Source organism: Bos javanicus, chromosome 9 (assembly GCF_032452875.1).
Source record: "Bos javanicus breed banteng chromosome 9, ARS-OSU_banteng_1.0, whole genome shotgun sequence".
In the NCBI taxonomy this organism is placed as follows: domain Eukaryota; kingdom Metazoa; phylum Chordata; class Mammalia; order Artiodactyla; family Bovidae; genus Bos; species Bos javanicus.
The window spans coordinates 24179973-24193905 of NC_083876.1; the positions used below are offsets into that span (position 1 = coordinate 24179973).

At 38.9% G+C, this 13933-nt stretch overlaps 1 protein-coding gene across 1 annotated transcript in view; it reads right to left on the reverse strand.

Moving 5' to 3' along the window:
• The window catches only part of RSPO3 (R-spondin 3), a 94164-nt gene that overhangs the window by 50068 nt on the left and 30163 nt on the right, over positions 1 to 13933 (reverse strand). The window contains exons 2-3 of the mRNA XM_061427344.1: positions 7500 to 7691; positions 5353 to 5499 (exon numbers count right to left, since the gene is read on the reverse strand). Of these exons, the coding sequence (XP_061283328.1) occupies positions 5353 to 5499; positions 7500 to 7691 (339 nt within the window). The remainder of the gene's footprint in view (positions 1 to 5352; positions 5500 to 7499; positions 7692 to 13933) is intronic.

Here is a 13933-nt window from a genome sequence, read left to right on the forward strand (position 1 = left end):
GGCCTGGCGTGCTGCGATTCATGGGGTCGCAAAGAGTCGGACACAACTGAGCGACTGAACTGAACTGAACTGATGCTGGGTCTTCGTTGATGCTTGGGGGCTTTCTCTTTTGTCTCGGCAAGCTGGAGCTACTGTAGTTGTGGAGCATGGGCTCTAAGGGCACACAGGCTTCAGTAGTTGTGGCATGAGGACTCAGTAATTGCAGCTCCCGGCTCTAGGATACAGGCTCAATAGTTGTGACACATGGGTTTAGTTGTTCCATGGTACGTGGGATCTTCCTGGATCAGGGATCAAACCTGCATCTCCTGCATTGGCAGGAAGATTCTTTACCACTGAGCAACCAGGGAAGCCCAGCTACAACTATTGATTGATCCTGACCAGATGATTACTGCAGCCAAGAAATTAAAAGATGCTTGCTCCTTGAAAGAAAAGCCATGATCAACCTAGAAAGCATATTAAAAAGCAGGGACATTACTTTGCCAACAAAGGTCTGTCTAGTCAAAGCTATGGTTTTTTTAGTAGTCATGTATGGATGTGAGAGTTGGACTATAAAGAAAGCTGAGCACCAAAGAATTGATGTTTTTGAACTGTGGTGTTGGAGAAAACTCTTGAGAGTCCCTTGGACTGCAAGGAGATCAAACCAGTCAATCCTAAAGGAAATCAACCCTGAATATTCATTGGAAGGACTGATGCTGAAGCTGAAACTCCAATACTTTGGCCACCTGATGAGAAGAACTGACCTCTTGGAAAAGACCCTGATGCTGGGAAAGATTGAAGGCAGGAGAAGAAGGGGATGACAGAGGATTAGATGGTTGGATGGCATCACCGACTCGATGGACATGAGTTAGAGCAAGCTCCGGGAGTTGGTGATGGACAGGGAAGCCTGGCGTGCTGCAGTCCATAGGGTTGCAGAGTCAGACACGACTGAGCAACTGAACTGAACTGACTGACCATAGCTTGCTAGGTTAGTCATTCTCAAGAATTGATTCTCAAAGTTCATTGTGCAACAGGATCACCTTCAGTGAGGGCTTGCTAAAACAAACAATGTTGGACCTGTCCCAACCCTGAGTTTCTGATTCAGTTGTCTTGTGTGGGGCCTGAGAATTTGCATTTTTATGATACAGGTGATACAGATTTGCAGGTACTGAGAACACACTTTGAGAACTTCTGTACGAGACAATGGTTAAGCAAAAGATGAATCCAGGTCTTTGGCCTACAACTCACTGCCTTTGCTACAGTGCTACAATACTGTAATATTGCCAATTATTAATTAGTATAGATCAGGCATAGCAGTGTCTATTTTAAGTGAATTCCAGGTCAATTTCAGCTGATAAACTGCTTCTAGAATTCACTTGACTGGCTTGTTTCTCGGATGAATTGATATCCTTTTTCTAAAGCTTCTTTGGTAGAATTTTTTCCCTTTTTCTGTATGTTTCAATCTTTTCAGTCTTGGCTTTCCAAGGTCTTTCCTATAACAGATTTTTGCACTTATAAAAATATGTACCTGCAAGGTGATATTCTTATATTTATGTTCATAAAACTTCCTGACTTACAACAACTGAAATGACTTGCAACAGTAACCCTTTCAGATGATAGAAGACTCTCTTTCTACAAAAACAAATTCCCAGTAACCTTTTTTGCTAGCTTCTGATGTAAAGAATCCTTATTTCAGAGCAGAATACTATTTTTCGTACAATCTCAAGAAAGATAACTTAAATGTTTTAGAAATTTAAAACCATTCATAATACATTTTTTTTCACATGCTTTTTTCAGTTACTTTCAGATATCTGAGTGCAACACAGAGTTGAGTGGAAATGAATGTGAGTTTAAGTTTCTATGAACTTAAATGAACTTTATTGAGCCACTTTCAAAACAGTCTTCATGCTCAGCTATACTGTTATAATATTGGCTAAAGAATAGAGCAACCAAATCACCTAATGATGTCATATCTCTTGCCAGTTAAGGTCATATCTCTGATCCCAATATTAGTCATTAAAACATAGGGGAGCTTTAGTACGCACCAATAAAAATACCTTCAAGAAAGTAAATGGAAAAAATAAATCCAGTTTGTGAGCTGTAACTTTGTCCAGTATTCATTTAATGCCAGAACTATGAGTACTAAATTAGAAAAAAAATTATATGATGTGGAAATGACCCAAACTTTAGTGCTTTTTTATAAGAGCAAAGATGCTCTAGGAAAAAGCATATCTAGACTTCAGAGAAACAGATTTTAAAAATTACAACATAGGTAGCTTCAGTCAGATGATGAATGGTTCTAAAAATGAAATTTTACTGACAGCCTTATATTATTCCATTGAAGAAGGAGGAGGAAAAATATTCAAAACTAATGAGTTCAGACAATAAAGGGCTCTAATACAATAAGACAGTTAAAAAATATTGAGAGAATAAGAAATGAGCCTTTAATGTTTGTGTGCAAAAAGATTTTTGGAAAAAATGGCAACTTTGTTGAACATGTAAAGACAACAAAAAGGGTGATTTAAGTAATATTCAGATCATTAAATGAACAGTGTAGGTCTGGGGCACTATTTGGTTAAGAGGTAATTAAGGAAAAAAGCAGGACTACTCAACTCTGCCTTTCTTCTATATTCTGCATTAAGAATAATCTTAACATTGGAAACGTTTAACTGTTCACTAATGAAACAAGTGTCTCAAAAATGTAATGAGCTCCTTGTCCCCGGAAGTGGTCATGGTGTGGTTGATCATCAGCCTGGAATGCTGTAAAAGGGATTCTTGAAATGGAGAAAAGTTCAACTGAATGTTTCACTAGTAGTGGTCTTACAACATTATTCACTTCTCATTCTTGTTGTCTGACTGCATAGCTCCAGAAGGAATGTAGCAAGGCCATTTACTTCACTACTCACTGTTTGAAGCTAGGTACTTTCCTTCTATGACTACTTGAACACCAGCTCTCTAAGAAGAGCAATGACAATGGCAGAATGACAGTGCAGAAAAGAGGCAAATATTTGGAGCACAAAGTGTAAGTAATAGGTCTACTAAAAGATTGGGCACATCTGACATTTTTGCTTAATTCGACCTGCAAACCATGAGAAGTGGATATGTTATGACGTGAGTCTTTCCCCCTAGCTCTGTATGAGGGTAGTGTTTTCTCAGTTTATGACAGGCTCTCTCAATTTAAAATCTGGGTAAGATACAAGTCATACGGTCTAGATTCTAGCAAAGGGAGAGACATAGCCTTCAACCTCTGTCCTAGAGAGCTAGAGTCGAGGTACTAATTATAGCACTGACAGTAACTCACATTGTGTCCTTGGGATCACTGTTTCAGCTCACTGGGTTCTAGTTTTCAGATTTGTTAAAGGAACAGCTTTAACAGTTCTTTGTGATCATCAAGCAGGTTATCATTTTTCATGAAATTCTGAGGTAAACTCACGGGCATGGCCAACACACTGCTTGTAGGCCAGATACCATGCAATGGGAGGCATCCCTTAGGGAGCAAGCAACAAAAGCCAGCTGAGAACTAAAGCAGTTGATTTGCCTATTCCTATGTCAGAGGTCAATTCCAGCAGTCCCCAACCTTTTTGGCACCAGGGATCTATTGCACGAAAGACAATTTTCCCATGGACCAGGGGTTAGGGGATGGTTTTGGGATGATTCAAGTGCATTACATTTTTTTTTTTTTTGCACTTTATTCCTATTCCTATTACATCAGCGCCACCTCAGATCATCAGGCATTAGATCCCAGAAATTGGGGACCCCTGATTTACACCCATCTATTCAAGGAGCCAGATTCACTAAATGGCTTTTAGATTGCTAACCCCTGTTCTAAAATATATACATTTCTTAAATTTAATTGTGTTACCAATCTTTATGTAAATTACTTTGCATAAATTACCAGGAAGCTTTAACAGCTAATCCCACAGTTTCAGATGTTAAATGCTCTCTCTGATGGGAAAGCTTTAACACATTTAAGATGAATGGCCTCTGAAGGACTGATAAGTCTAAACATTCACCCCTTTCCTAGGTAGAGCAACACCACTAACTTTCTACAACTCATTCTGAACTTCTGTCCTTGAATATTCCACAGAACTGTTTCCTATTTTCTCCACAGTTTGGAAGTTATTACCTCTAATCATCAGCCCTCAGGACCTACAGAGAGATGAATGTGAAGTGCTTTCTCATGTACCTTTTACTCTATTTCTAAGTTATTTTTCTGTTTTTATTGCCTAGAGGGAAAAAAATAAAGACTCAACCAAATTGAGCCATGAACTGTTTCAGGAAAGTTGTTTCCCAGATGCTTCTGAAATTATCTTTAAAATTTCATCTATTTGTTTCATTCTTATACAAACTTTGTTTAGAAATAAAAGTCTCATATGGATCTGAAATGGTTAAAGCGCCACTTTAGAGCTATTACTCCAGTATTTTCGATTCTAATGGATCTGTCTGTGGGGACCCCAGGGGTGTCCTGGAGACGATCTTGTACTGAATCAAGGGGACATTTGTGTGCATATGCCAGCATCACTGCAGCATCAAAGGTTCTTGCAGCCCTTGCCCAGGGGATTTTGAGATTTAGTATGCTGTTTCCCCATTTGGTTGAGCATCTGCTCCCCAACTGTTCATCAAACTCGTAGCTGTAGTAGCTGCCCACCATTTAAAAGAGGGAAAATATAGCCTGACAGTGATCCGTTATTTAGACAAACAACTTGTCTGAGGAACCTCCCCTCCAGGAAACTCAGCCTGCAATTAATCAGACCCTGGGACTGTGTCCGTCTGTCAGTTTGAGTAAGTCCAAAATCCTCTTCTTGTCTCTGAATACCTGTGCAAGCAGAGAATTTCAGCAAAGTAGTGTGAGAGAAAAAAGTGTGATTTTTAAAAATATGATTTATCATATCCAGTTCTTTAAATCTTTGATCCATTTACTGAGTATTAATGGGCTGGATCCAGAGAATATGTTTCCTCCTTTTGGAAAATAACTTTGGTCACTGGTTGACATTAGACCTAGATGGAAACTCTTGAGCTAAGGTGGAAATGTAGTTCAAGATTAAATTTGTAACACACACACACACACACATATATGGAAGTATGTGTGTGTATACCTATAAATTGCTATAAGTAAAACTTCATTAAATAATGATACAAAATAAGTCTATATCACAATAGTTGAAAGAGTTATTGACAGTTCCTAAGAAATAATGGGGCACCCACAAGGTGTTAAATTTACTGTAATACATGCTGAGTAAGGCCCATTAAGATGTTATCTTTGTAAAGGAGGGAGTGAGCCTCTAAGAGGAACCCCTCAGGTTCTTGCGAGGCAGGACACTGAGCGGAGACTGATGTTATCAGCTCTGATGTTTCTCAAATCTCCTAAGTCCTCACCAATACTGACGCACTCCATGGTGTGGTTATTGGCTTCCAACCCTTCTGGGCAATTGTCAAGGCACTTTCCAAGGTGTAAGTAAAATCCACTTTTACACTTTGTGCAGAAATTTTTGTTGAAACAGGTATCACAGTCAGCTTTGCATTCTGAAAACAAAAAAAGAAAAGAGAAATAGACTTCCATTATTGTGAGTTAACTATTTTTTGTGGGTCCAGTTCTGTATGCTTGCAACACTGGCACCTGCAACTTGTGTGTTAAACACACAGCCTCAAAACTATTTTGCCAAACAGAATTCAAGATTCCTCCATAATCATTTAGTTGATGTACATCAGTCATTGATTTCAAAATTGTTGCCTTGTGAACAATTTCAAATTGAACAATTTCAAATTGTTGCCTTGCCTTTCTTCTTGCCTTGTGAAAAAATTTTTGACAAGAATGTTTATAAGACTGCATGTCTACTTCTACTAAATGATAGTAAAAATGTTTTATTAGAACTTTCATGAAATGTACTACGATATTGCCTTCATGCTGCTCTTGAGATTTCTTCGTTCATTCACCAAATATTTGATTGCCCACTGTGTGCCAAGCACCATTCTAGATACAGGTTGACAGCAGCAAACAAAAGAGAGAAAAAGTCTATTCTTCATGATGCTTATATTCTAAGACGGGAGATGTGATCAACAATGATAGTTGACCCTTACATGGTGATTACCATGGGTCACACACTGCTACAAGTATTTTACAATATTAAGTCATTTAAACCTTACAACAACCCAGTGAGGAAGCCCCTATTATCTCTTATTTTACAGATAAGGGAACTATGGCTCAAAAAGATTGTGTCATTAACTCAAGACCATGGAACACAGTGGTCTTTGAAACTAGGCAGTCTGTTTCAGACTTATTCCAGAGTGACAAGTGATGTAGAAAAAAATTAAGACAAACCTAAAAGGTAGGAAAAAGATACGAAAAATGACAGGTAAGGGGAAAGTGAAGTGAAGTCGCTCAGTCGTGCCCAACTCTTTGTGACCCCATGGATAGTAGCCTGCACCAAGCTCCTCCATCCATGGGATTTTCAAGGCAAGAGTACTGGAGTGGGTTGCCATTTCCTTCTCCAGGGAATCTTCCCCACCCAGGGATCGAACCCAGGTTTCTCACATTGTAGACAGATGCTTTACCATCTGAGCCACCAGGTAAGGGGAAGAGGTTGATTGTTTTGGATAAGATAGCCATGGAATGCCTCTCTCAGAAGATGACATCTGAGCAGCATCTTAAATGAAGGGAGAGAGCCAGCCAACAAGTGAAGGTGTGGGCAAAGAGCTTTCCAAACTACCAGGCAGGGAGTGTAGAACAGTGATTTCAAAAGCCTTGAAGTGAGGGGATCCTGTAAGCAGGCCGGTGGAGTTTGTGCAAAGTGATCGAGGGGCAGTCACAGGAGGGAATTTGGAGAGAAGAGCAGGGCCACATGTGGTGTATGCTGGAGAAGTGCTATGTGCTAACTCATGTTTTGAAAAGTTCCTCAGTCTACAGTGTGGAGAGAAGACTTTCAGGGTCTACATGAGAGGTGATCTGAGAGTTTCCAACATTTAATTCCAACTGATAAGTCAATATTTCAGTTGTTGTAATGGAATCCTTGAAGCAAGAAGAGCTGAATTACTTCTTTCAGTCATTAAATACTTGGATTCCGTGATAGCAGTGGGAACCCAGATGGCATTGGTGCTTGCCATATTCTTATACAGGTTCAATGAATAATCACCACATTCTCAGTTTTGTTTTTTACAATGAAACAAAACAAAACAAAACAAAAAACACCTCTCAAAACTGGAATATTTTTCAGAGTGGTGAGAATTTTCCTGCCCTGAGGGCTAAGTTCAAGTATGGTTTAGTCTAACTGTCATGTAAAGACTATCATTTACTTAACATTGAATATTAAAAAAATTCTAGAGGCCATTTCATATCTGGAAAGTACCCCCAGTCAGTTCAGTTGTCACTCAGTCCTGTCTGACTCTTTGCAACCCTGTGGACTGCAGCACGCCAGGCTTCCCTGTCCATCACCAACTCCCAGAGGTTGCTCAAACTCATGTCCATCGAGTCACTGATGCCATCCCCCAAGGATGAGATAAAAACATAATTTTGTTTAGGCACTTACTTGTACACTTATTTATATCTGGATATCGGGTTCCATAATATCCACTTGGACATGAAGAGAGACACACTCCAATCTGCTTCATGCCAATTCTTTCCAGAACAAAAAATAGTTTGGGCTTACATGACAAACATCCATTGTAATCTGAACATGTTGCACAGCCTCCTTGGCAGCCTTGACTGACGTTAGGATGCACTGGGGGGACAAATGTAGAAAGACAAAAATAACAGTTAAATCATAAATATAGAAGTTCAGTGACGTTCTCTGGGCAGGATACACATGTTCTTTTATTAGCTTGCAATTTGGTGGTAATGGGTGAATGAGTTCAGAATTTTTCCCTCTCTTTTCTGTGATCTGGTGTTTCCCTTGAATAGATACATACATTATTTTTTAGTTTCAAAGTTTTAAAAATGTGAGCATTTGAAAAATAAGAATATACTGCCTCAAAATATTTATGGATAATATAAATTGAATGGAAGTATCCTTATTGAACTAGTGTCCCAGTAGATTGGAGATGAGAATTGTGTGCTCTTTCCTTGAAATCAGTACATATTAGTTTTGCTTTTCATGTATGTGGTGGATATATCTAATGTCTTCAAATAAGGATGACAACATAGACTGGGACTTAATTGGAGAAGGAACATTACTTTCTAGGATATCTTTTTCAAACTCTGGTGTATTAGAAAACACAATTTTACTCTTTGATTCAAACCAAATTGACTCTGAAGCTCTGTAGCTATTTAGCACCTCACTCCTTGCCAATGCTTTCCTGAATCATTTCTGCTCACATGATATTTGCCAGTTGAAATTTATATAATGGTGAAAATGTGATTTACCTTACCAGTAGTTCCACATGGATCATATGAAGTATTTATAATATTAAATAATATTTATTATAAGTTGTGTTCAATATTTGATCTGTTAGGAGAGAAGTCATAGTTTTTGTGCCCTCATCTTTCATTTACTTAAGTGAAATCTACATTTGGTGAGGACATGACCAGTCCATCCTAAGGGTTGCTACTATACATGTTCCTGAGAATTCCAAGATTTCTGAGAATCACCAACATATGTGGTGAGACTATTCATTAGCAAGTCTGAACAAATATAAGCAAACATTTGGAAGATTCATGTTTACTTGAGATCTTCATAACTTTAAACATTTTTAAAATGACTATTAACTAGTTATAGACACTGTCTGTGAGCAGAGGGAATTTGCTGACTGAGGGGCATCTTTCATGTAGCTAGTGTTTGGGATGATTTTTTCTTCTAATGTATTCTCTATTCAAATACAATATTAACATCTTTATTGTCCCTTTAGGAGTGCAGAAGGGAATCATCCTGACCCTAAGAGAAGTAGGGCTGATGCACAAGAGTGCAAAGGCATCCTTGTGTCTCTCTCTCTTCTGTTGGTGGTGGGAGGGACCTCCAATTATTAAGTCTGTCTTCACAGTGATGTTTGATTACTGCAAAGTCCTTTACTGCAAAAACAAGTCCCATCAGGCTTAGTTAGAAGGAGTACACATAAACCCAATCAGCCTTACCACGGAGGCGCACGGGTTAGCTGCTGAGAGGTCATTCAGTTGACCAGCATCCTCTGCCTGGAGGAAACCATCCCTGAATCAGCCACAGGAACCACAAGCAGCTCATTCTCATTCCAAGACATTTTGTAAATAAACTGAGGAAATGTGTGGGGGAAGGGAAGTCTGCTTTTCCTGTACATGCTCCTCCATGGGGTGGGGCGGACATATAAAGTGGCACAGGAGGTTTAGACATTACAGGACCTGGGGGACTTGTAAGCGAATACTGCCTTCCAAGGAACAGAGTCATTTTTCATGCCAGTAACTCCAGTATTGGAGACTTACAGAAAATGTGTACATATTTTAATCAGGGAAAGACCCTAAAAAAGAAAGGGGGTGAAAACTCCATGCATTTGGAATCAAACTGATCCATTTCAAAAAGTGATAGTTGTAGGTCAAAACCTGTAAAACTTTTCATAAAAATCATCCATGGGAAAATAGACCTCAGTTTGAAAGAAAGTCATTCTGAGCTCAGGGAAGCAAGAGACTGAATTTAAATGAAGATGGACTGGATTGGTCCACATCAATGTGTCTCTGTCTCTGAGACACAGTTGCTCGAAGGAACAGAAGTGTAAGTTTAAGCCCCTTGAAACTTTTGTCAATTATAAGGTTAAATATATTAGTTAAAAAAATAAACATGATTTACATGTTCTGAGCCTCAAAAATGGATATACCTTGAAATAAATTTTATTTAAAAATTTGGGTTTGAATGTCTGGTAACTTCTGCAAGAGAGACCTCTGTACGCATCCCAGGATTAACAATTTTGCCCCAAATGATGAAATGTGCTAAAGTGATCTCTCTCAACCTCCTCTTTAAAACCTTTACTGATGAAATGTAGCACACTCAACTCACACATGGTACTACAATTACTCTTTTTTTCCCCATATTTTGCTTTTTGAGACAAAAGCTTTTAACAAAATAGCATTCTTTCCCCCAATTTTCTTCCTTCCACTATCACACTGTGTTAATTACTTTGGTGTACCATTTAGGATATTTTCTAATTATGAGGTTTAATACCTACAACTTTGATCTGTTTTTTCAAGGTTCTGATAACATAATTTTGAAAAATTAAAGATGTAATTGTTCTAACTGGCAAAGAAAATACCTATTTGTTTTTAATCAGAGAATTTTGAACATGGGCAGCTACAAATAATGGCAAACTTTATTTATTCAGGAGGGGTTAAGTATTATGCTGTGGGAAGTAAGAAAAAAATCGAGACTACAAAATTCAGATTCTATGATTCTAGATTCTTTTATAGTTAAGAATCATGACATTTTGCTTTCTTGAACCTTGTATAAGGATCACTCAAGTTATGCAGTTGGTATTACACAACTAGATACAAATTTCCCAAACTTCATCTTAAGGGAAGAGTTTTTACTTTTTATATGGAAACCACAGAAAACTTTGGTCTGGATTGACTGTAACAACCCTTCCAGCCTTAAAGTCTTATAATACTAAGAGAGAAAATAGAACTCTACTTGTTGTGCTGTTCATTTTCCCCCCACTCTAGTAATACCTTCATTTTCTATTTCTGAATCATTCCTTTTCAAACAATGTTTTGTATTATTATTTTATACAAGCACTGGAGGGATTGGTGGTGGTGACGTTTCATAGAACATCTCACGTTTGAACTTAATCTTAGAAAATGTATCAAAGTTAGCAGTATGTAAGAGGCCATGGTGGGGCCGGAGGTGGGAACACCATGTTAATTGCTATCAAGGAGACTGGCACAAGTTCCACGCAACTGATGCTGAACTAGTAGTGAATGGAAGTAGAAGGCATATCAAGACAATTTTGAAGCACAGGATAGATCTAGATTACAAAACCCCTTGTGGGCTCTCCCAAGGAAATTATTCTGTAGACTTGGAGGACTTAAACCTGGTGAGTGATACAACCACATCTGTATTATTATAGAGGGGAAGTTTCCTTGACAGCATGCAGGCATGGACACTAGAAGACTAAAGCAATGATCAAGGTAAAAAGACAGATGAAAGCTTCAAATACAGCAGAAGTAGTGTAATGTGGTGAGGGAGGGATTCATATTCCAAGGATACTTGGGAGGCGGTATCAATCAAATATGTTGTCCAAGAGAATGTGGACTGAGTACGTAAAATAACTTGTGTTTTGCATTTTGGCCAGTAAACAGAATGGAAAGGGACTGCTAAATAAAAGCCTGAAGTTGGAGGGAAGGGCAAGGTACATAGAATAAGAAGGTCTACAAATATAAACATGGTTGGGGTCCTTGATTTTGCAGATTTTGTGAAATATCCAAAAAGCGATGCTTAGTAGATGGAGCTTAATGTTGCAATGGTTCCTAGAGATGAATGTGGGAGTCATTTAATTAGAGAAGACATTTTGAAAGGGGGAGATGGCCAAAGAGGCCAAAAGAAGGAATAGTAGTCCAAATAAGGAAGAGAAAAAGATGTATAATCAGTTAATTTTAGTAATAGGGATTCCCTGGTGGCTCAGTGGAAAAGAATCTGCCTGTCAATACAGGAGATGTGGGTTCAATCCCTGGGTCAGGAAGATCCCCTGGAGGAAGAAACGGAAACCCACTCCATTATTCTTGCCTGGGAAATCCCATGGACAGATGAGCCTGGTGGGCTACAGTCCATGGGATTGCAAAGAGTTGGACACAACTTAGCTACTAAACAACAATTTCAGTAATACTTTGTATTTCTATATCACTTTTGCTTTCAAAGCATGCATCTCAGAAGGCTAAATTAGCCACGGAGGGACTCCCTAGCTGGTCCAGTGGTTAAGAATCTGCCTTCCAAAGCAAGGGACTTGAGTTTGATCACTGGTAGAGGAACTAAGATCCCACACTGCAACTACTGAGCCCATACACCACAACCAGAGAATCCTGGACACTGCAACAAAGACTCAGTGCAATCAGTAAATAAACAAATAATATAAGCATGGACATTACTGTCAGTAAGGACAGAAGTTATCACAATTACTTCTTTTGGAACCCCAGACTAGGATTCAATGAAATGCTACTTGACAAATAGTGAGTTTAGATCCAAGAGTAGAACTTAGACCTTTGATACTTGAAACCAATCTATTTAGGACTTCCCAGGTGGCACAGTGCTGAAGAATCCACTTGCTAATGCAGGAGACAAGAGACGTGGGTTCGATCCCTAGGTTGGGAAGATCCCCTGGAGATGTGAAATGGTAACCCACTCTAGTATTTTTGCCTGGGAAATCCCATGCACAGAGGAGCCTGTGGGCTACAATCCATGTGGTTGCAAAAGAGTTGGACATGACTTAGAGACTAAACAACAGCAAACCAACCTATTTACATATAAGTAAACTTTAGATGTGTAATGTGGATAAATATAAAGTGAAAAATGGGCAGAATTCATGGAAACTCTAAATTGGGACCTTCTGGTTATGATGCACCAAATACATGGAGAAATTTGTATGACTTTTCCTAAAACTGGGAAAGAAGAAAGTATCTTTTCTTAACTTGTATATGAAAGTTAAGTATGAAGAATATATCTTAATGCATAACAGACCAATTTTCAGTGTCTGAACTGTCGACACTATCTGTGTAAGTGACTTCAATTTCTCTAGCTATTAAACAAACCTTCCTACTGTTTCTCTGTTTGATAAACTTACGATGCATAACCGATGCAACCATTCCTAAATGCTCTTGTCATGAGAGCCAATTCAACTTTTTAAATAAAATATCTATAACTTGGAGTTTTAAATGGTACTGTGCATTTGAAAAATACACAATCTTTATATTAGTGTTTATGATATACAAAACCAACTACAGCATTGGAATTTAAGTTTGTTTCTTTAACCATTTAAGTGTAAGTCAACGATTTTCCCAACTTTGTGTGTTCATGCTAAGTAGCGTTAGTTGTGCCCAACTTTTCGTGACCCTATGGACTGTAGCCCACCAGCCTCCTCTGTCCACGGGCTTCTCCAGGCAAGAATACTGGAATGAGTTGCCATGCCTTCCTCCAGGGGATCTTCCCAACCCAGGGATCCAAACCTGTGTCTCCTGCAACTCCTGCATTGCAGGTGGATTATTACTGCTGAGCCACCATGGAAACCGTTCCCTTACTTTAATTCCCTTCTAAAGCCCAAATGCAATACTAATCTGACTGTTATGCAGAAGGAATCTACTGTAATTGTTATGCAGAAGGAATCCATTATTGTTGTTGCTCATGTTCAGTTACTCAGTCCTGTCTGACTTTGCAAGCCCATGGACTGCAGCATGCCAGGTTTTCCTGTCCTTCACCATCTCCCAGAGCTTGCTCAAACTCATGTTCATTGAGTTGGTCATGTCATCCAATCATCTGGTCCTCTGTCATCCCCTTCTCCTCCTCCCTTCAATCTTTTGCAGCATCAGGGTCTTTTCCAATGAGTAGGCTTTTTGTATAAGGTGGCCAAAGTATTAGAGCTTCAGCATTAGTCCTTCCAATGAATATTCAGAGTTGATTTCCTTTAGGATGGACTGGTTGGATCTCCTTTCAGTCCAAGGGACTCTCAAGAGTCTTCTCCAACACCACAGTTCAAAGCATCAATTCTTCAGTGCTCAGCCTTCTTTATGGTCCAACTCTCACATCCATACATGATTACTGGAAAAACCATACCTTTGACTAGACAGACTGTTGCTGGTAAAGTAATGTCTCTGTTTTTTAATATGCTGTCAAGGTTTGTCATAGCTTTTCCTCCAAGGAGCAAGCATCTGAATTTCATGGTTGCAGTCACCATCCATAGTGATTTTGGAGCCCAAGAAAATAGTCTTTCACTGTTTTCATTTTTTGCCCTCTATATGCCATGGCACTGCAGATGATGACTACAGCCATGAAATTAAAAGATGTTTACTCCTTGGAGGAAAAGT